Here is a 24,823-nt window from a genome sequence, read left to right as displayed (position 1 = left end):
TTTAAAATGACTCTGTACTATTCACTTCCTAAGAGTTCAATTGAGAATTTTGGTGTACAGGAGTCTCAGTAAAATTTTAGGTTAGGATATAGCATTTGCAACTGGTAGGGCATATAAAATTTGGGAGAGAAAAGTGCACATTGTCTTTTTTAGAGGAAAAACTTAATTGTATATTTTCTCTCCCAAATTGTTTCTTCTTGTGAGGAAAAGTCATCTTTTTACAAAGGTTTTAGAAGGAACATAAAAGCTGTGTGCTGAAATACACATTTGAGCATCTGTCATGGTAAGCTGAAAGTTACATAAGCCTTATCATTCTTGATAGGCTATGCTAATAGAACAAACACATTAGAAAAGGAACTCTAACATTGTACTATTTATGAAAAAAATAATACTGATTAGGGCCTAAAATCTTAACAGTTGAAGAAAGACCAAACTGGTCATAGGAAATAATGAAATAAAAAAAATGGGGCATTCAAATACCAGAAGCCAGTTGTAAGATTTTACATGTGTTTTTATATAGGTCTACTAATAGAGAAAGAAGTTGACAATTCAAATTGCTCTGGATATACATTAGTGCCCACCAATTTTATTTGTACAAGAAATGACTGGTCACTGAACTTATCTATATAACTCAAGAATAATTACTACTATTTCTTGAAAGACCAGTGATATTTCCCCCATAGTTTTAAAGTCCCAAAACAGAATAGTCATAAAAAAATATGCCAAGTATAAATAATATAACCTTTAATCTATTAAGGGTCACTAAATTGTTACCACTGATTATTTATTATAAATGATGTGATTTATGTAAACTAAAAAAAAAATTCAGTAATTAAACTTTTCCTCTTTAGTTTTGGGCCATGGAACATGCTTGGCAAAAACCCACAAGCAATAAAAGCCACAAAGTTGTGTAATTTTTCAGGAAAAAAGAATCTCAATTTGGAAAGGGAAAAAATTTGGGGAGCTTGTCAGAATAAAGTGGAAGAAAGTCCTTTAAGGAGAAATATTCTGTCAGCTATTGATAGACTTTTGGTAGTAACAGTAACATTAATTAATCCATTGGAATTATGAGAGGGATGAGTAAAGACTTCGGATACAGGGAGAAGAGCTGATAACAAAAGGAGTCCACTAAGGGGCAGTAACCATATGTTTTTAAGACTAAGTAAGTGATAATAGCTTCCTTTCCACTCATTTGTTTCTTTGTCTAAGATTAAGCTGAAAACGACAGAAGTAATTTACTTTCATGAATCCACTGATGTTGATTTTGGAATCTTGATTTGGATCTGAGTGGAAGGGAGGATTAAAATACACCTTACTTTTTTCTTAATATTTTTAGATATTGAAATGCTGAATTTAATGCCAACTACATTCAAGAAAGAAATTAGACAAGGAGGTAAAAGTGGGCATTTTGTACAGACCACGATAGTCTGAAATGTCTAAAAAATATAACTTTAGTATATGACTAAAGTTTAGACACCCCAGAATTCTGAAAGCCAGGTTGTTTTTAATTGTAGGTGGGCATGAAATCCAATGTTCATTCTTTAAAGCTGCTGAGAGAAATGGCTGCCAAGGTCTACTTTATCAATACAGTGTGAAAGAGGAAGAGTAATTTGTTCTATGCTCTCAAAAATACGGTTTCCCTAAGACAGATGTTAAATTTGATCAAATTCTAGCTGATGTCAGTCCAGAAAGGGTGTACAGAATCTCAGAAATAGCTTTGTCTTTTAATTCAGACTTAGTAAAGGTTATACTTCAATTACCCTAAATGCCGAAGCTCAATAAGGCATAACTGCAGTTGTTATGGTTGGAATATGGGTAAATGTATTCCACATTTGTTCGTTAGAAAAAAATATCAAACTTCTTAAATAAATTTCAACTGTTTTTGTGGAAGTGTGTGGATGCTTTGTTATGAGAAACATGCTCAGGATTCTAAAGCAGCAGCAACTTAAAAAACCAGTAATGAGATTTTGGCTTAAAAGTGAAAAGAAAGTAAAGTAAAAGTCAAATGGTGTAAATTGTCTCATGAAAGAGGTATTGTAGACTAGCCCCTCATAAATGCCACCCAACATTAGTTTCCCCTGTCTTCTTCAATGCTGTCACCATCATTGCACAGGAGTTATATCATTCTTTTATGGTTAAGTTTCATAAATAATGAGAAAACTATATGCAACAAATACATATTTCCCACCCACCCTGCAACCCTCCCCAAAATAAGAAAAGTTACATCAAATTAAAAAGTAGCTTCGTGAATGAAGGTACTGCTCTAAGTTGCACTTTCCCTGCAAGTGCAGCCAGTGCTTTTGCGCTGGGTATGAAGGAAAGGAAAAAATTATCCACATAAACTGACAAAAAATTTAAAAACCAATGTCCGGTTTCAACCAGTCAAAACCGGGCCAAGTGGAAGCCGAGGTATCTCGGTACCATCCCATCAGAGGGTCCTTGCAATGCCTGTTCTTCATCCTGATAGGTATCTGTGTCCTTGTGATTGTAAACAATCCATAAGATAATATGTTTTTGTTCCTTAAGATGTCCTCTGATTGGCAAAATGAAGTAAATATTTGTTTTAAAAATAGAAAATGAAAATTAAACCAGAAGAAAAGAAAAGAAACACAGTGAGCTTGTTTGGAGTCCATAGGATCCGATCTGGAAGAGCTCGGAAAATGTGTTATGTTATCTTCTCTTGTTTTCAGCTGGAAAGGTACTAGAGGTTGCATTGGTCGAAGAAAGAATTGTAGAGTAGGAAAACCAAGGATATTAATCTAGACTGCAGAGGATTCAAGTGTTGGCTTCATCATCTGTGTCTTCTATCAATACCTTAGTGTCACGAGCCTTCGATCTAGTGGTAATAAGAGGGAAAAAAGCTTAATCAGTTACTAAAATATAAGCAATCTTACCACCACTGAAGATACATATCCTAAATGGTACTCTATATTGTACCAGATGGACTAGTCCTGTAGTTTCATGTTTAATTTCAGGTATTACTGGAAAAACCTTAAGAAACTAGGCTGTAACCAGAGGAAGGTAACAAAGGCAGGTACAACGGAGAGGGTAATAAACTGGAATAAGAAGACCTGAGTTTGAGTACTGACTTTGATTTTATCTTTACCCTCTTTGAGTGCCAATTTTCACCTCTATAAAGGAGGAATAATAACTCCTATTTCACATAATGGTACTTTCACCTCATGGAGACAGTGTGAATATCAAGTGGGAAAATGGATGAAAAACATCAGTAAAATATTAAACAAATATAAGGAATTATGATGAGGATGGTAGACACAATGCCCGTTGAGGTATACGTGAAAATATCATGAGAGTTAGCCAGCGGAAGAGAAGACTTAAGGAGAGGCATAACAGTGGTCTTCAGAAGTTGACCAAGTATGATGTAGAAGGAGGAAACTTAAGGTTGGAGAGCCCAACTAGGATCACCTGATTCAAGTTACAGTGAAGCATATTTCAGCCTGTCTAAGCCATCTACCATGATATCGATCCAACAATAAAACCAGGTGCTTTGTATCATAAAACTTCATTATGTCTCTGATGACTGTCAACAGCATAAGATGAGCATCTATTCACGATGCTTTAGAAGAGATTCCTGCACTGAACAAAAAATGTGATTAAAGAATGTTAAAATACTCTAAAACTCAAAAGCCCCAAGAGGTGAATGTGGTACTTGGTGAAGTAGCTGTTATCCCTACCTGAAAGAGGTAGATGTTGACATTAAAAAAGGTTAAGGATGTGCTAAAGGTTGCATGAGTCACAAAGTCAGTACTCAAATTCAGATCTTATTTTAGATTCCCTGCTCTCTCCATTGCATATAACCGTCTCTGTTCTAAACATCTTCTGGCTGCAATCTAGTATTTCAGTGTTTTCTCACTGAACACCTGAAATTGAACATAATAATCTACTGCCAAAGAGCTTTCCTGTTTCTGAAGCAGAAATGGTGTATGTTTAGATTGCCCTCTGCTGGTAACTAACAAGGATTAGATTTTCAAATGTAGAAGCTCAATGAGACAAGCAGCTACAGCACTGTCTTCCAGCCCTGTGTGGCACTTACCTTGCCGACCCACCAGCCCCCCACACCCTCTCTTCCTACTTTTTCACACTCTGCCTCCTTGCTATAACAATATCATGCTTTTTTTTGATGTTCTTCCTATAGATCTATCTGTCACCATTCCTTTCCTGTTCCTTTCGTTTAACTTTTTCTCTTGCTTGTGTTTGCTCCCTAAGACTTAATTCCCGACTCTCTGCTTTTCTTTTCTCTGCCTTCTCTTCAGAGAACTTCCAAATTCCATCTAAAGCTTGGGCAATTCTACTCTGCTCCACTCTATCTATCGGTTACCATTACCACCTCCTATTTTTTACTTCCTTTAGAATGATTCCTTACATTCTTTTTAGTCCAATTATAAGCACCTTGATCCAAGTAAGTCCTCAATGTCCTCTGCTGAAGAATACTGCAGTGGCCTTCTGGTTGGTCTTCTGGCCTTTGGTTTTTCCCTTTCCCAATATATCTTACACAGTGCCATTAAAACTTATGAAAATACTACTTTATATTATAATGTCATTCTTCTATGAAAAAAATTCTCTTGATTCCTTTCTGCTTACAAGATCAAGCTTGCGCTTTTCAGCCTTTTTTACAATCATACTTCATCAGTTCAGCTAAATTTTCTTACTCTAGTTCTAGTCACATGGTTTTTCTTTCTGTCCCTCACTTCTATCTTTATGTCTTTACTCTGCCTCTAGTCTATTCAAACAGTCCTTTATCCTTTTGAAAATTGCTTATGCTCAACTTAAGTCTCTTCCCTCATTCCTATCTACTGTTATATCTACTATTTCTAAATTTCAAATGTAGCCACAATATATCCTACATTTATCATTACTTTTAGGGACATACAAAGTCAATGACATAAAAATATTGTTGTTCAGGCATTTAGTAAGAAAATAAAATAATAGTAGTTTATACTTACTGAGTTCTTTCTATGAAGAAACTGGTCTAAATCTCATGTCACAACCACCCTATGAGCAGGGACCATATTAACCCCAATTTACAGACGTGGGATAATATGGAGATATTAAGTAATCTGACCACAGTTACAGAGATGGCAAGTGGCAGAGCCAGGATTCCTAAGGTTTATAGCTTGAAAATTATTTGTATACACAACATACTAAAGATTCAAGTAGATTATTCTCCAACAAATTTTCCCAAAACTGTATTTTTAGTGCCAAATCAATAGACATTATTTAATGTATTAATGATACTTTGTGCTCATTAAGACTTTCTTTAGGTTGGATCATATGAATTTGCTGCTATTGTTATTTTTTTTATAGGTGAAAAACAGTTAAGTGCTGGCAATTTCACTTGGTTCAGCCTCTTGGCTTCTTAGCTTAAATGTTACCTAGTGTTAAAACCTGAAGGAAATCTGTCTCACGTAAGTGGAACCATACATACTGAGAAGCAAGGCGAGGCCGGCGCAGGGATATGCTCTGGCTGTACTTCCATGGCCGGTTCTTCTGGCGGTTTCGCACCCCATCATCCTGGTCCATCATCTGCTCTAGGAGTGTCTGATCATCTGCATTCAGAGGGGCCACAGAGATGTCCCGCACAGCACGGAATTCACCACAGTTATTCAGATGTTCATTCTCCAGGCGGAAGAAGTTCCACACAAACCGCCTAAGCAAAAGGGATCAGGGTAGGCACATTACTTACAAAATTTGAACACACTACTATAACCTACAAACTTCCTAGTATATAAGGTTTCGACTCATGAAAACAGAACATGGAATTAAGGACCAGAATAGCAAATAAAGCAGGAAAGTATGGCATAGTGTGGGGAAGGGAACAAGAATGGAGTAGGCAAGGGGAAGGCACTCATGGAATTCCGTTTCAGAGTGTTCATTATTTCACTTTATTGAGTACCTATAACATGAGAGGAAAAGGCACTGAACAAGACAGACAAAACCTCTGCCCTATGGGGTGTAATTTCTAGAGGACAGATAATAAGAAAGTAAGCAATAAACTAATGGTAAGTGCTCTGAACACAATAAAGCAGGGAGAGGGGATAGGGGGATAGAGCATGCTTCTCTTAAGAGACGCCATCTAGTGGAAACCTGAATGATGCAAAGAAGCAAGTCATATAAAATCCAGAAGAAAGGGATCCTAGGCAGAGGAATTACCAAGTATAAAAGGCCTCAAGTTGGAAAGGTTTTTGGTGTGTTGAAATAATGGCAAGAAGGTGAGTGAGGCCAGAAAGGAATAGAGAGGTTAAAATGGCAAGAGAGGAAGATGGAGAGGTAGAAGAAGTCTGATCCACAGGGGCCATTGGCCACTGTATATATAGTTTAGGTTTTAAGTGTGTTGGAAAAGGAAGGTTCTGAATAGAATGATGTGATTTGTTTAAAAATGATCAATTCTGTCTGCTGCACTATGAATAGATCAAAGGGAGACAAGAACAGCTGAAGGAAGATCAATTAGAAGCTGTTGCAGTACTCCAGGAAAGAGACAATAGAGACTTAGATTAAGGTAGGAATAACAGAAGTGACAAGAAGCAGACAGACTAGGGAGTTATTTATAAAAACAGAGCTGACAGGAATTACTGACATGGATGTGAACAGTCTTAGGTTTGTGGTCTCAGTGAATGGTGACACTATTTATTTGAGAACTGGATTTTTCCTATTAGGCTAGAGCCATTAAATATCCAAGGGGGAAATTCAGCAGCCAGATGGACATAAACCTGTAGTTTAAGGGAGAGTCTAGGGCTGGAGACAGCATAAGGACAGCAGCTTAAGTCATGGGCTTAGGAATAATATAAGTGGGGGACAGAAGAAGATAGAGCATTAAACCCTGAAGCATTCGAACATTTTGCCATTGGGAAGAAGAACAAGTAAAGGAATTAGGAAGGAATAGCCAGTGAGACAGGAGAGCGTAGCTTCTATGAAATCAAATGAAGAAAGTGCTTTGCTGAGAGGTAAGGTAATATAAATACAGAGAACTGACTGGGGAATTTAGCAAAATAGAGAGGCAGTGTGATCTAAGAGCAAAGAATTCTGGGGGATTTGTCTAGATTCAAATCATGGCTCCACCACTTAGTAGGTGTAATGACCTTGGATGAGTTGCTTAACCCATGCTTCAGCATTATCAGGAAAACAGGTACCCACACCTCGGAAGACTGTTTTGAGTATTCAGTAACACTTAGAAGAGCAGTGTCAGGTACACAGTAGGCAATACTTATGTTTGCTGCCATTATTATTATGGATTATTAACAAAAGTGATTTACTTTGAGTATTAGGAAAAAAGACAAGTTGACTTAAAGGGAGAATGGTGGAGGGGTGAGAGAGTGGAAACAGCAGCACAGACATCTCTTGTAGAGTTACTATAAAGGAGAAAAAAATGGGCAAGATTTGGAGGAGGAAAGTAGATCTGAAGAAGGATCATTTCACTTTTGTTTTAAATGGGTGATAGAACATCTGATTCTATTATTGAGCAAATGATTTAGAAAATAAAATAATCGAGAAATAAAAAAGTAATTGAGCTATATTTTTTACTAGAAAAAAATTTTTTTAAACCTTAGAAAGTATCATACACAAAACAGAAAGAAGTGGGTGAGAGAGGTACTGGTAGTGATGGGGAGTTTCAGGTGTTAGACCTGACATTTGGGAAAGTGAAGAAGAGAAGGAAGGTTTGGAGAGCACTGACAGCAATGCGTTTACTGTTCCCAGATTCAATCTTTATCTTTCAGGTTTATCTTTATCTTTATGTTTCCAGGTTCTATCTTACTTTACAGGCCATTCTGATGTATTTGTCCATCCTGACTCAGAGGAATGCTATATACCTGCCTGAAAATATCTTTATTTCATCTTCATTTTGAAAAATATTTTCAAAGAGTTCTAGGTAGGCAGGCAGTTATTTTCTTTCAGCATACTGAAGAAACAATTTTAATGATTTCTGGTTTTAATTGGTGCTGTTGAAAAGTTAGCTGTCAATCTAACCTACTTCTTTGAAGATATTCTTCTGCGCTGCTTTTTTAAAAAAAAATAAGCATCTTAAAGTATAACATAGATTATACAAAAGTGTGCAGATCATAGATTTGCAGCTTGATTATTGTAAGGTGATCACATTATTTAATTACCAGAAATAAGAATTATTAACATTACAATATACCCAGAGCTGCATTTATAGCCCTCTCCTATGTTATCTTCTACAGAGTTTTTTGATTTACCTTTCATATTTGGCTCTGCAATCCACCTGGAATTGATTTTGCATACAGTATACAGTACTAATTGAGATTCTTTTTTTCTCCCCATATGGATATCTAGTGGACTCAATGTCATTTGTTTTAAGATTTATTTAGCTACCTTTGTCACAAATCAGGTAGGGTCAATGTATGCGTGGATCTGTTTCTGGACTCTCTATTCTGTTCCAATAGACTATTTGTCTATTGTTTCACCAAGACCCAACTCTATCTTAATTACTGTAGCCACAAAGTAAGTCTTGACATTTCTCAAGTATAAGTCCTTTACTTTTGTTCTTATCAGGATAGTGTGGCTATTCTTGATCCTTACTGTTTCCATATAAGTTTTAGAACTACACTAATTTATATTTATACTAATCTTGTATTCAGGGTATAGCTACATTTATTCTAACAGTTCATTTGTAAATTCTTTTGAATTTTCTACATATGTAATCATGTCGTCATGAATAGCTATAGTTTAATTTCTTCCTTTCCAATCCTTATACTTTTCTCCTCCCTCATTATACTTGTTATACTTGCAGAATGATGTTAAATTGAAGTGACAGCAGGCATATTTATTTCATTCTTGATCTTAAGGGAGAGCTTATAGTGTTTTATCACTAAATATGATCTTATGGTTTTTTCAGATAATCTTAATTTTTTTCATGAACTGGTACTGACTTTGCATTGGTGTTTTTCATATATTGAGGCCCTGTCCCACTTTATTCCATTAATGGTGAGTTACATAGATTGACTTCTAAATGTTAAATGATTCTGGAAATTAAATCTTATATTCTTAGAATAAACCTAGCTTGGTTGTGATATATTATCCTTTTTGTAGATTGCTGGATTCATTAGCTAATTTTTTGTTCAGAATTCTTGCATGAGATATAATGGTGTTTCTTGGAATGTCCTTGTAGGTTTAGGTATCAAAGTGATGCTGGCTACACAAAATGAACTGGGAAGTGAACTCTTTTCCCTGGAGGAGTTTTGTGTAAAATTGTTAATATCTTCTTCTCATATATTTGGAAGAATTCCCTGGCCTGCAATTTTCTCAATGGGAAGGATTTTAATATGAATTTAATTTCCTTGATAGATATAAGTCTATGAGATTTCCTACGTCTTCTTTATTGGTTCTAGTAAACTGTACTTTTTAAAGAATTTGTCCATTTCATCTATTTTTTAAAAATTTATTGGCATAAAATTGCTCATAATATCTCACTCCTTTAAAAAAAATCTGTAGGGTTTTTGGTATTTGTAATTTGTGCCTTCTTTCCTTTTTTGCTTGGTCAGTCCTGTTTAGAATTTTGTAAATTTTATTAGTCTCTTTAAAGAACTTTGGCTTTATTATTTTTTATACTATATGTTTGTTTCCTATTCTATTAATTTCCATTTCTTTATATTTCCTTCCTTCTACTTTCTTTTGGGATTGGCTGTTTTAACATTTTTCTAATTTCTTGAGCTGTATACTTTTCTAATGTATACATTTAAGGCTAAACATTTTCCTCTAAGTATACCTTTTTAGCTACATTCCACATATTCTTCTGTCACATTTTCAGTTTCATTCTGTTCAAAATATTTTTAGGTTTACACTACAATTTCAGTGTTGATCCATGGACTATTTAGATATGTATGTACTGCTTAATTTCTAAACATTTGGAGATTTTCAATAATCTTTTTGTGATTTTAACCTTCTGAAACTTAAGACCTCCTTTATGGCCCAGCATATGGTTAATTTCAGTAACTGTTCTACAAGCATTTAAAAGAATGTGTATTTAGTAGTTGTTTTGCTCTTTAATGGTCAATTAGGTCAAGTTGGTTAACTAGCTGCTTGTTTATTACTGAGAAAAGTATGTTAAAAATCTTCCTCTAAAATTATAAGCTAATCTCCTGTTTTCAGCTACTTTTGCTTTATGTATTTTCAAGCTATGTTACTAGGTACATACAAATTGGAATTGGCTGTAACAACTGAATTTCCAAGTCCTTAGGTCTGGCAAATTTCTGAAGTGTAAAATTGGCTTTAGTGCTTTGCTTGTCTTGAGATACCTGCTTTCAATTAGATTTTAGTCTATCTTGTCATAATATTGATGTTTTTAATAAGATTTAAAGATACTTTATCGGGTATTTTTATTGTTTCCAATGAGAAGTCTGGGCTGAAGAATCCAGACTGCCAAGTGTAAAAAATGATTCTCAATAAAATAAAAAAATGATTTTTATTTTAATTTCTGTTCTTAGACTTTTTACCTCTCAATTTCCACTCATGACCTTTCCAATGGGGCCCAACTTTTAAAAAGCTTATAAATCATCCTGAATTATTTTAACTTTGTAAGAGTTATTAATCTCTTAGTCCTTTAAGTAGGATTTTCCAACTCTGAAGCTGATGAGAAGTGTGAGAAAAAACAGAAGATTTAAGCTTTTCTAGTATAAATTTTAATAAATTGTAACTTAGAAGTATTGGAAATCTTTTAGGTAAAAAGAATCTTTGATAAACTTTTTGGTAGTTTGCTTACCGGAAAACCTCAAGGGGAGCAAAAACAGTAGCAATGATGTCCCCAGCATGAGGCAACAAAGTTGTGGAGGTAATTGAGATTTGGACAGTCCAAGCAAAGCGCAGAATCACATCCTCTATGATAGCACAGTAGTAATAGGCCTGAGGAATAATAAGCAAATTGACAACACTTACTAAGATGTTTCTCACAAATAAACACAATATCACAGTAGCAGGACTCCCACATGTCCTACCAACAAGCACAAGTTAAAATGGAGAATGTTTTATTTTATATTTTAGAAAGATATCACCAGTTTAGTTTTTTTTTATTAAATGGTACAATAAGAAAAATGAAGTTTTACTGAATTTCAATAATCATTTAACAAATGTACTTCATTCCCATATTCTATGTCAGGTTCTCTAGAATTCTAGACCATAGAAATATAAGCCAGATGAGATCCTTGATCTAATTGAGACTATGTTCTAATATGTCCATGATATGCTAATGACTTTAGAGCTAATATTAAGAAAGATGAGCAGATTTATTAACTATGTTATTTGCACTTTGAGTCTCAAATTGCCTTACCCTGTATTTGAAGGAAGTTTTGCTTTACTTTTTGATGTCAGCAAATGAAATTAAGTTTGAATTTCATAAACATGGTTGAACTTAAGGAATGTCCCATTTTTACACGGGGAAGACAACACTTAACTAATTCTTCTAGTTATAGTGCCCAGTACTTAGAAGTTTTAGCTACACAAGTCTTAAAAACACAAACTGCCAATAGACCAAACAATAATTCATGGATTGCTGTTAATCTCTGGATAACTAGCTCTTTAATAAATATGTGTATTTAAAGGATATAACATCTTATATGAACTAGAACCACTATGTATTAAACCATGGCATTAATTTCATTAAAAAAAATTAACACAGGAATATTAGTCATGTTAGAAAGCTAGTAACAAACCCAGCAGTCCCCTTGCCAGCTTCTCTTCCCATTCTCTATAGACAAATGTTTTCAAAATTTGTAGCTAGCTATTTTTCTTAGTATTTCTCCTTTGTATTTCTAAATAATGTGTGTATGTTGGTGTATCTTAATTGATTGATTTTAGACTTTATCCATTGACTATTATGATAGAATGTGAATATTTTAACACATTAACATATACCTTCCTGTTCTTCCCCCCTCCATCCAATATAGCGATAATGTAATTTTTAGATAAATTCACTTGAAGTGAATTCACTGTTGGGCCTCAGTGAAGAACTGCAATTTCATTTGCCTTTAAAGGTGAGTCTTAAGCTGATCCACAGCTGAATGACGTGGGAGTGAATGTTACCAAAAAAAAGTGGAAGTCTTTTGGGAGGAATACACTTAATTTGAGGCAACAGACACAGAAGTTAAGTTTCAACACAGAGATAACAAAAATGCTTCCTTCACCTGGATATGGTGTTTAATATTATACGTTGTTAATCCCTAGGAACCGATTTTAAGGTTCATATAGCTGTGCTTTTAATTTTTAAATGAAGCTCCACTGGACTCCACAGAGTTTCTTCCCTTTTCAAGTGCAATGAATTTTATTCCAATATATACCTTTTTAAAATTGAAAGGGATGGTGGTAATCTAGCAGAACACTTTTCTTAAAAACTTGCAAATTACTATGTAAGAAAGTATGTATTTTTTTTCCTAGGGCCATGAAAATATGAATAAAGAAACTGATTGTAAGATTCTCTTAATGAATTTTATTACATAGAAACCAACTAGTTAGAACTATTTAAGGGAGAAATGGAGTAACATTTATAAAAAGACACAAATCATTCATCTAAGCAATAAGCATAAGAAATAAATGTATTCTATCTCTTGGTAAGGCAAGAACAGTATAAGAAGCAATAAGGGACATCTACTTGGCAAGCACAAAAGAACCACCTTTACTTGTGCTTATGTTTGTCCTATGACTTGTGCTCACCAATACTGGTTTTCTTTTCAAATGAGATTTATAAAAATGTCTCACGTCTTGGTCATATATTATTTGCTTATTGTGATTACTGTCGTAACTTTTATTAAAAAAAGATCACTGTCAACAAACATCCCCTTATCTGCCTTCATCTGCTTATCTGAAGTTATCCTATATATCATTCTTTATATCCACTCTCCGAACATTTATCTTTAATCCCCACACTTGAAAAGTCTTCCCTATTCATAAATTGAATATTACACATTCACACACTTTACAAAGCACAATTTTGAGGTATTCGTGACATTTGACATAGTATAAAATATTAGTGACCTGTTCTATACTCTTCTTCCTATCACTGAATTTTACAACTGGGTAAAGATCAAATTAATTAGTATTTTTTGGTAATTATTTTTTCTAGTCAGGTGGGTTTGGGTATGTATTATAATAGGATTTAATTGGTGTTATGCCTGAGTTTTTTTTTTTTTTTTTAAACAAGTACAAACACTCTTTGAACATACTTTTTGGGGATATACAATCTCTTCCCGGAGGAAGGTGTTTTCTCCAGCATTCTTATCAAAGAGACCCCAGTCCATCTTCAGATCCCAGATGAGGGTATAGCATGAACTGATGATACAGAAGACGATCCACAGGTAAAAGAACACCAGGGTATCTGAGTGACCTCGTTCTGAAGAGAAAAAATGGAAAGGAAAAAGAGAAAATAGCTAGACTTAAGAAAAATTCTTCATTAAGAACAACTAAAAAAACTACACAGCTCCATAAAGGAAGTAAGATTTTAAACAAATCTCCCTAGTAGAGTCATTGTCTAACAAAGGTTAGCTGGTTCTCCTGAAGTCACAAGTAATCATCAAACATTTATTGAATACATAAAATTTATACAAATGTGCATTTGGAGTTTTAGAGGCTCTATGTTGAATATATATAAAAATCCAAGTAATTGTGGTGTAGGTTTTGAATATTACAATAGGTGTCATTTCAATTTTTGCCATCAGGTGGCAGCTTAGGGTCAAAGATGAAAAAAATTGATCAAATAGCACTAATAAAGAACGTGCTGCATTTGCTTCAAGGAATTGTTGGATTGTTTTTACTTTGGAACAACGTTTCCTTCATACACTTACATCTTGTCTATTCTTAATGTGGAGGCAATCTGATTATTTCAATTCTAGATAAAATGCCAGAAAGCAATAGATTGATGAGGACTTCAGATTGATAAGGACATATGTGAAAGCAAATTTCTCTCAAATGGCAAAGCAGGATATTTTTGCTTCTTTTAGAGGTTGTTTGTTATTGATACAAAGCCCTAATATGACTTCATGCTGGAAACACTATAAAGTGCACTAAATCAGATTAATAAAAATAATTTACAAATGCAGTTATACAATTTCATCTTTTCCATTCTTAGGTGCTTCACATATTCTCTAGTAAAATTCTTTTTTGGTAAGTTTGAGAGTCATGATGTTATTTGTGTTCCCTAGATGCAGGATATAGGTATGGAACAACTAAATGGTCCTGAATCAGAAAAACAAATACAGAAATCTAAAAAAAAATTAAATTTTCGTTGGTTTTTTCAAAGGCACAGAAAGTAAAGTATGTATTGTACATCATCTATAATCCTTCCTATTAAAATTAACAAGTATTTATTAATCATTTTTAGCTATTAAAGTGTTAAGTGCAGTATGATTCAAAGGTACCCTTTAGAAGTTTATTGTCTATTAAATGAAGTAGTCATTTGTTATTGATGATAAATTTGAGCTCATAATGAAGAATAAATAAAAGTACTATGAGAATATCAAAGAGAATGGGAATGTGTCCAAATGGTAGGAAATAAGAGGAAGTAATATTTGAGTTATTTGTAGAAAGATAAATAGTGTTGCAAAAGTCAGATAGATGAGGCAAGGCCATTCAAAGTTGAAGGAAGGTAATGAAAAGGCACCAGGGTGAGAAAGTTCAAGATGTATTTCAGAAGCTCCAAGTAATCTAAATCTGTGTGAGTGAAACACAGAGGATGTTAAGGGAATGGGTATGATTTGAAATGACTTTGGAAAAGACATTTTGGGTCTGACTGTGGAATGCCTTGCTGGGTCTTCTGATTAGATCTGTATTCCAGAAACATTAACTGGTTGCAGGTTGCTTGCATCAGAATTATCTCATTAAAAAATACAGATATCTTAGAGCTCCAGTATAGTGTTAGAGTCAGTATGTACTAGCTCAGGAGAGCCAACTGTTAAATTTTCAAAAACTTTGTAAGCTAGTTGTTAAACACAGTTATTATTAAAAAATTAATAATGTAAACTTACAATTAGTTATAAAAACAAAAGTAATAAAAACTCAAACTCCATCACTTTCTCCTTATTTTACTAAATTTTGCTATTATCTGTTCTTCTAGGCTATGTATGTTGACTGCATTTATATGATGAAAATATATCATGCTGTGCTACGATACATCTTTTCCCAATTCAACGTTATCATCTTAGTAGCTTGAAATTGGCTACTGTGGAAGTATTTACATCATGGACATAAGCAAATACTGAAAAATCAGTGCCCTTTATCTCCCACCCAAGAACTGGTTGTTAAACATACATCAATATACCACTTGCTCAGCTTCTCTTAGAAGTCAGTGGTAGGGAACAGAAACTAGTATTTTTTAAATGGTCCACAAGTGATTTTAATGTATAATCAAGCTTGTAAATACACATATTTTCAGGTTTAAACTATTTCCAAAAAAACTTTCTTCATCAAAAGCAAATTGGGTTGAATGAATATTTATACTACAACATTGTGCCATATGAATTATCAAAAAAGTCCTAACAAAATATTATCTAGGTTTAATTAGATGTGTTCTGAAATATCTGTTCATTTCATTCCATTGATAGATATACGCTCTAGCTGAGCAGTATTGCTCAATAATTAGCATCACAGATGCATTAAAAAAATTCTATAATGTCATCTATTAAGGTGTGCAGAGAATAAAGCAAATTTAGCAACTTAATAAAAATCACATTCTACTCATATTTTCAAAACAAGATCAAAACAAAGAGGAAAAGACAAGCAATTTTATTGTAAATTACATCTGCAACTCTTTTTTTTACTGAATGCTTATTACCATGTGCTTTACATATATTATCTCATTTAGTTTTCACAAGTCATCATTTGGTTTGCTAGTAAAAGTAATGAAATAAGAACAGACTAATAGATGTATCAGTAGGAGGCAACAAAGTATTTCTCAAGTGAGTATAAGTAATATCAAGTCTTATTATTGAAAGTTAATTTTCTTTCCTAATTACTGAAGAAATTGTCAAGTTCAGACTATTATATAAAAGAAGATAGTAGGAGGAAAAGTTTTTTAAAAAGGAATTAATAATGTAACTAGAAGCAATGTGCTAATTTTCTTTTATTTCTTCTAGGTTTTAAATGTAAGTCCTACTATTAGAGTATAAGTCTTAAAATGGTACAATTGGTCAGTGCTTCCCTCCTTTCTAAGCCCCTTTATTTCTATGAAATTTCTATGAAACACACACAAGGATTTAAAAAAACCAAACAATTTGACAGAATATTTTGGAATAAGTAACGTTTCATCTATGGATTTTTTCAAACAATGACTAGCGCACATCTGGTCTACACATGCTACATTTTGGTTTCTTTTAAATCATTACCCTTATTTGATCTTTCCTATCTCCCAAAGGAAGAGCTTCTCCCTCAGATCATCTGCCTTCATTGGTATTCAGGGGAGGTATTGGAAAGATATTATGACTTTAGGCAAGCAATTACATCTAATTCTCTCTTGGCTATCTCTGGTAGCCCACTTTAGTGATGTTCAGAATCACAGAAAATCAAGTCATTGCTATTCTGTGTTAAACTTCTATTACACACCTGCCATATTAGAAGCATAATTCATACTGGGCATATTTATGGTCATAGTATTCACTGAACCTAAAACAAATGAAAATAAGCTTCTTAGACTTTTGTACCCATAGCCATCATAGGAAGGATAAAGTAAAATAATACATCAGGAGGACTGCTAAAAGAGAAACAAGAAAAATTACATATGGAAATCATTCTGAAGTATATTTCAGGGAGGATATTTCAAAAGCGAAAGAAGTGGCACCATGATAAAGACAAAGTGAACTGTTTTCTTTTCAATCAAAACCTTTCTACTCTGGCAATAGTTTACTAGTTTTTAATTTGAAATTAAATAAGAAAACAAATGAAATAGAGTGGACAGTATTGTCAAAGCCCAAGCTTATATAAAGTAAACTGAGTTAGGAATGAATTTGGCATCTAGCAAATCCTAGTTCTATTCTTATTACCTAAAAAATTGAATTGCTGACTTAAGAGATAAATACGGTTCTCTGAATATTCATGGATATAGATACTTCCCTGATCTTTAATGCATTTTAGTAAGTATGTAAGATCACATGCAATACCACACCTCCTCAGGTGATTATCATATTTATCCTTAGGACAGGCAAGACAGACTTTATTATTCCCATTTTATAGTAAAGGAAGCTGAAGTCTAGAGAAATAGTGAGTGGAAAAATGACTGGATTTGAAGTTAGAAGATCTGGGTTTGAATCCAGACTCTGCCTTTTTCCAATTCTGTGACTATAGAAACTTTACAATCTTAAAATGATTGAGACAAAAATGTAAATCATTAAGCTTAAGGATAAACGAGGACACTAGAAATAGCAATCTTTATCCAAGGAACTTTTTCGTACCAGACAGTGTTGTTCTCTGTTAGTCCGTCTCCACTCTAAGATGGAAACAGAGTTCCATAAAACTATGAAGTTACATTAAAAACATTTCTAAGGTATGTGGAAAACAGAATTTAAAAACTATACGTGTATTATTATTTCATACTGTGTATAAAATCATGTTTATAGAAGAAGACAGAGGTGGCTATCCCTGATGAGGGAAGTAAGATTATTAAGGGGAATCACTTTTAACTTTATGTATTTCCATATTATTTGAATTCTCTTTTTACAATACTATATACATATCCATGTTTTACCTGTATAATTAAAGATAAAAGAAAAAGACAGGAACAAAGTGAGCTAAAGAAAACAGTTCCTATTAGGGTGGTGGTATTTTATAAATATTTAAACAAGCCTTAAATGATGCTATATTGTTTTTATAATAAAAAAAGAAAAAGAGTACAAAGAAATTCACTCAACATATATTGAGTATCTACTATAAGCTGCATTATTTATTATGCACTTATAGTGCTTAAGATTAACTCCAAAGAAAAATCTGTTTACTTCTATATTTAACAAACATGCTGAATGTCTACTGGGTATATTTTTAGAGAAGGGAGAATGTACTGAGGAACTATTAAGGCCTAACTGTAAAAGAAAAGAGCTATAAACAAAAACACAATGTGTAAGTGCAATTGTAGAACTGTGCATAGAGGAGGAATCAATAAACCAGGTTTCTAGGAGGAGGAAAGGCCAGGAAAGGCGTTCTGGAGGCAGTGCTACTTAAACTGAGTCTTGAAAAATAACAGTCTTGAGTTAAACAGGTTTCTGAGGTAGAGAGAGCCACATCAAACAGTAGAAACCATTCAATCATTAAATAACTAAATTAGCACCTAGTTTATGCCAGATATTATTCCAGATACCAGGTACAAAGGAGTGAATATTATTCACTAAAGAACGAATTGCCTGTTCCAGTGAAGCGTACTGCTTAGTGGGGGTAGGCAATGATTAGATATACAAATAAATGAGATGATTTCAGACAGTGCAAAGTGCCATGAAGAAACCAGAATATGGTAATGTGATCAAGACTGGCAGAATTCCTTTAGATGTGTTCAAAGTCTCTAAGTTGATAACTGAGTAATGAGAAGGAATAGCCACAAGAAAAGCTGGAGGAAGTATTACATCTGTCTTCAAAGTCCAGTTTGTATTTTATACTTAAGAGTACCTCTCAGTTTAGACTAGGCACGTTTTAAGTGCTCAAAAGCGACATATACCTAGCAGCTATGCTACTGAATAGTGCAGTGCTAGATACCATAGGGAAGATGAGTTTGAAGGGGAAGCCTGGAAGTAGTGTACCAATGAGAAGGCTGTTATAGTAGCCAAATGAGAAATGATGGGGACTAGAATTGAGTGGAAGTATAAGGTATAAAGAGGTCAGGCAAAAAATCTGAGAAATAATTTGGAACTAAAATTGATAGGAATTAGTTAATTGTGAAGGCAAGATAAAGAGCAGATTTAAGGACAACTCCTAGTTTTTAACCTGGATGACTGGGTGGGATACTGCCATGAACTGAAATAGAAAACATGAGGCCTGAAGAAAGCTAAGGGGAAAAAAAGAGTTTTGTTTTTAAAATGTTGACTTTGAGGACCTATGACATCAAGGTGGAAAATGCCTAGGAAACAACTGGAAATAAAAATAAGAAGATACAGATTTTGGAGTCATATATATGTAGACAGTAGTTGAAACCATTTTGGAACCAGCAAATATAATATAAGGCTCTTCTACAAAAAGGGCAAGGACATAGTCAGAAGTAGATGTTTTCCATCTATACTGCATTGACTAAGCTTGGTTGAGTATATTCTCAAAAATCCAAAGAGATAAGAGCTCTCTCCAATGTTACAGAGCTTCCTAGCTCTTTCAAAAATATAAATTGTAATCCTATATTTGTATATATTTCAAGGTTGTAAATATGTTAAAATTATTATATGAAGTTACTGTGGCTATAGGAAAATAGAGACTATGAGGAAGGGCAGACTATTGTTTTGAGATGCAGGAATGAGAAAGGGCAAGACACTAGATGGCTTAATGAGATAATGGAAGTCTTTTTAGGGTTAGAGAGGCTCTTAGGTATGTACATCAGCTGAAGAGAAGGAGTCAGTAATGATAAAGATACTGAAGATTTAGGAAAGAAAAAGGATGATGACCAGAGCAAGATCCCAAAAAGAGGAGGAAAGAAGGTCTTAGGAGGAGACCTAAAAGAGAACTTAGGAGGGAAACTGTTACCTAAGACTGGGAAAATATGGTGAGAATGGGTTTGGGTTAAATAAGTATGTGGGTAGAAGGCAGTTGAAGGAAAATGACTCCTGATAGGTTCAATTTTCTCAGAGTAGTAGGAGACAATGTGCCTGCAAATGTAAAGGGGAGAAGAAAAGCAATGAGAGTTATAACACCACCTTTTCAAGTTAACATTTCACAGATGAATAAAAATTTAATAATGAAAATTATTTAGCAAAGGATAAAATAACATCTCAGTTTAGAAAGAAAGTAATCTCTCCTTCATATGATATTCTTTTCAAAAACATTTTGTCTGTGCTTACATTTTATCTTTATTATTAAATAGACATACTTTTTTTCTCTTTCCTATAAGACTATACTCTATCCAGCATTTTAAAAGGCTTTAACTTCACAAGAGAGAGAATTGTATGGTGTGTATATACTTGTCTTTTCCATTAAATTGTAGTATCTTTAGGGAAAGATCTCATGTCAGCATTTTTCTAGGGTCTATGCACTATACTCCATGCTGTAGGAACTCAATATTTGCCTAGTTAAAACAGGGTGAGGGCTGTATTTTACTCATTTTTTAATTATCTGCACAATATATACCTTCCAACAAATATTTGGGGAAGCCAACATGGTTTCTGGGCTGCCTACAGATACACTGTGTCCCTAAAAACTTGTATAGAACTGAGTATGAAAAAGTCAAGAAACAGATGTATATGCTATGTGTAAATTTCATTTCCTGAAAGCTAAAAATAAGGAAAATAAACCCCCTTTATCTTCCTTGCCATTTAGACACAATCTTTAATGATTAATCAGATAGCAAATTTCTCATCAGGAATCTTCTGGAGGCCAGAAGGAAGGAAGCATAAAACATTTTACATTTCTTCATTTTTACCCTTTACAACAGGACATAGTTAAATTTCTTCAAATCCAATGAGTACAGGCATTGCTGCTTAAAAGCTGATGCTTGATACATGATTCATGATTTTTATCGTTTTAACTGTACTAAATTTCAGACATTTTCCTTTTAGTAATGATGTGTACTATCATTTATAATTCTCACTCATTTTAATAAAAATTGACAAAATACAATAAAATACTCAAATAATCACACAAATGCACTAGTATTTGTGACAAAGAAGGTGATATTGCCAAAGCTGTTAGTTGGCAGCTAGTGCTACTATCTAAAAGCAAGAATGATCTGAATCCAAAGGATAATTAAGGTGTGTGTGTGTGTGTGTGTATGTGTGTGTATGTGTATCTCCAACATCTCTTAACATAATGTCGCAAATGCCCAGGTTTCAATAGAAAATCACTAATCATATCAAGAACCAGAAAGATTTCCAACTGATTGAAAAAAGAAAATGAATAGATGCCAAAACGGAGATGACAGGGATGTTGAAATTATTTGATAAAGACTAAATAAGCCATGTTAAATGTTCAATTGTGATGAGCAATTACAAAATGTTTTATATAATGAAAAAATAGAAAGCCTCAGCAAAGAAACAGATGACATAAATGACCTAACATTTGTGTCAGAGCCCAGAAGAAGAGAAGAGTGGGGGAGCTGAAAAAGTACTTGGAAGAAATAATGGCTGAAAACTCCCTATATTTGTTAAGAGACAAAACTACTGACTCAAGAAGTTGAGCAAACCTCAAATAGAATAAACCCCGAGAACTTAGAATAAGTTCTCTTAGAAAATGCCAAACCACATCATAATTAAACTTCTGAAAACTAAACACAAAGATAAAAATCTTGAGTACAGCCAAGAAAAACATGACACCTTAACTGTCAGGGTTAAAACAATTTGAATGACAGCAGATTTCTCATCAGAAATCTTCTGCAGGCCAGAAGGAAGCACAAAATTTATCAAGTAAACCCAGAATCATATACTCAATGAAAATATTCCTCAGGAATTGAAGGGGAAATCAAGACATTCACAGATAAATGAAAATTAAGGGAATTTGTCAGCAGATCTACCCTAAAAGAATTCTTGAATTCTCTAAACAGAAAGAAAATAATAAAAGAAAGAATCTTAGAACTTCAAGAAGAAAGAACACGGTAAGCAAAAATATGAATAAATATAAAAGGTTTTCTTTCCTTTTCCTCTTGAGTTTTCCAAATAATGCTTGACAGCTAAAGCAAAAAATTGTAATACTGTCTGATGTGGTTCTAAATGTATATAAAAGAAATATTTAAGACCACTGTATTATAAATGGGGGAGGGTAAAAAGATGTAAAGGGAAGTGAGGCTTCTATAAGCCACTCAAATAGCAAACTCAAAGAGCAAAGTAATAAAATGATGACACTAGGACCCTGTTATGTTATGTATATATAATACTTAGAACGACTAGAAAAGTTACCCAAAGAAATACATTCACAAACGTTACAGACAAATCAAAATGGATCTTAAAAAACTGTTCAAGTAAAAACACAGAAATAAAAAGCAGAGAGAGGAGAAAATCAAGAAAAAAAATGGCACATTTAAAAGACTTAATTACACATTAAACATCAATAATATAAATATACCAATTAAAAGAGATCTCCAGAGTGGACTAAAAACTATGACCCAATAATTCTGTCTACAAGAAACCTATTTTGAACTTAATGATATAGGTAAGACAAAAAGGATGGAAAAATACATATCATGTAAATGTTAAAGGAAAACAGGGTGACTGTATTACTATCAAAGTAGATTTCAGAGGAAAGAAAACTATTGGAGACAGAGAGGGGCATTATATAATTATAACAGAACCAATTCACGATGAAGATGTAACAATCCTAACTGTGTCTACATCAAACCAGAGCAGCAAAAACTGATAGAATTAAAAGAAGTAAAAAACCCCACAATTATAGTTGGAGATTTCGACTCTCCTCTTCAACAACTGATGAAACAAATAGAAGGTAAGTAAGGATTTAGAACTCAAAAACATCATCAACCAGCAGGATATCCACCCAACAACACCAGAACACACATTCTTTTCAAGTGCCCACTGAACATATTCCAAAACAGGCCATATAATCAGTAACAGAAAAATTGCTGAACACTTGGAAACTAAACAACACTCTACCAAGTAATTCATGCATCAAAGAGAAAGTCTCAGAGGAAATTAAAAAATACACTGACAAAACATAAATGAAAATAAACATCAAAGTTTGTGGGACATAGCTAAATTAGTGCTGAGAGGAAATGCACAGCATTATACATATATTATACATACAACTGTACACATCAGAAAAGAGAAAAAAGTCTTATCGATAATTTAAGTTCCCACCTCAAGAAACTTGAAAAAGAATAGCAAAATAAATCCAATGCAAGCAGAGGCAAGGGTATAATAAAGGACAGAAATGACTGAAAATGAAAAGAAGAGAAAAATCAATGAAACAAAGAGCTGGTTCCTTGAAAGGATCAATAAAATTGACAAATGTCTAGTACAATTGACAAAAGAGAAGACATAAATTATCAATATTAGGAATGAAACAGGAGGATATCACTACCAATCCTGAAGACATCAAAAGGATAAAAAGGGAATATTATTGATAACTCTACACCCATAAATTTTAATGAAATGGACTAAATTCATCAAAACAATGCTGACTATCACAACTCATCCAGTATAAAATATAAAATCTGAATAGTCTTGTAACTATAAAGGAAACTGAATTTGTAATTTAAAAACTACCCCAAAATATATCTTCAGGCACAGATGGTTTCACTGAAGAATTCTACCAAACTTGTAACAAAAAAATCTACAAATTGGAAAAAAGAAAACTTCCTGGTTCATTTTAGGAAATTAGTTTTATACCCATATCAAAACCAAGACAGTACACAGAAAGCAAAGTACAGGATATCTTTCATGAATACAGACACAAATATCCTTAGATATTAGCAAACAGAATTCAATACTATATAAGAGGAATTATACACCATGACCAGGTAGGGCTTATTCTTGAGATGCAAAGCTGGTTCAGTATTAAAAAATCAGTAATATAATTCACTATATTAATGGGCTAAACCATAGAAGAAAAACCACAGAATCATATGAAAAGAGCTAGAAAAAGCATTTGAAAACAATTCAATACCCAGTCATGATTTAAAAAATCTCTTTAGAAAAATAGAACTAGAGGGGAACTTCCAGAACTTGATAAAGCTTCCGCAACAAAAAACTTACAGCATTAGCTGGGGAAGTTTTATTTATTATACTTAGTAGTGAACAATGGAATGCTTTCTCCCTAAGACTGGAAACTAAGGCAAGGGTATCTGCTCCCATCATTCTTACTCAACATAGTACTGGAAGCTCAAGCCAGGGCAATTAAGTAAAGAAAGAAAATAAAAGGAAGTAAAAGGCAGAGAAATTGGAAAGGAAAAAGGGCAGAGAAACTGGAAAGGAAGAAATGAAACTGTCCCTATTTGTAAATGCCATGACTGTCTATGTAGATAAGTCCAAGGAGTATACAAAAAAATCCCTCTTGAAATGAATGATCGCAGTATGGTCTTGGTATGTAAGATAAATATACAAAAATCAATTGTATTTCTATGTACTAATAATGAACATACAGACACCAAAATTTAAGAATACCATCCTTTACAATCACTCAAAAAATATGTGAAAGCCTTGTACATTAAAAAACACAAAGTGTTGAGGAAAGAAATCAAAGATCTAAAGAAGTGTAGAGAGATATTCATGGACTCTAAGATTTAACATAGTAAAGATACCAACTCTTCCCAAATTGATACATAGGTTTAACAAAATTCTTATAAAAATCACAGCAAGACTTTTTGTAGATACAGACAGTATTATTCTAAAATTTCTATAGAAAGGCAAAAGAACTAAATAGGTAAAGCAATTCTGAAAAAGAATAACAAAGTGAGAAGAATCAATCTACCCCATTTCAAGATTTATTATATAACTACAGTAATCAAGATTGTATGGGGTAACCTCAGCATCATGGCTGTGTGAGTCATTCCCTTCTTCTCTCCCCTCTGGTATACAACTAACTGGACATCCATAACCAGGAAGAAAAAGCACCTCTGCATAGTGTAGCAGGCACTCAACAGATCCATCCACCTATGCACCTCAAAGTGGGTAGACTGGACCACAGAGGAGGTGACTGAGTAAGGGAAGTGTAGGGGAGTGGGCAGTGGCAGAGGTGGGGATGGCAG

The 24,823-nt window shown here is 33.7% G+C and overlaps 1 protein-coding gene across 1 annotated transcript in view; it reads right to left on the bottom strand.

Moving 5' to 3' along the window:
* Nucleotides 1-490: 490 nt before the first annotated feature.
* XPR1 (xenotropic and polytropic retrovirus receptor 1) overlaps nucleotides 491-24,823 on the bottom strand; it is a 224,565-nt gene continuing 200,232 nt past the window's right edge. The window contains exons 12-15 of the mRNA XM_036905942.2: nucleotides 13,188-13,354; nucleotides 10,736-10,875; nucleotides 5,447-5,668; nucleotides 491-2,836 (exon numbers count right to left, since the gene is read on the bottom strand). Of these exons, the coding sequence (XP_036761837.1) occupies nucleotides 2,776-2,836; nucleotides 5,447-5,668; nucleotides 10,736-10,875; nucleotides 13,188-13,354 (590 nt within the window). The 3' untranslated portion in view covers nucleotides 491-2,775. The remainder of the gene's footprint in view (nucleotides 2,837-5,446; nucleotides 5,669-10,735; nucleotides 10,876-13,187; nucleotides 13,355-24,823) is intronic.

The sequence above is a fragment of the Manis pentadactyla genome, chromosome 9 (assembly GCF_030020395.1).
Source record: "Manis pentadactyla isolate mManPen7 chromosome 9, mManPen7.hap1, whole genome shotgun sequence".
NCBI lineage: Eukaryota > Metazoa > Chordata > Mammalia > Pholidota > Manidae > Manis > Manis pentadactyla.
This window is presented reverse-complemented; position numbering and strand designations above follow the sequence as displayed.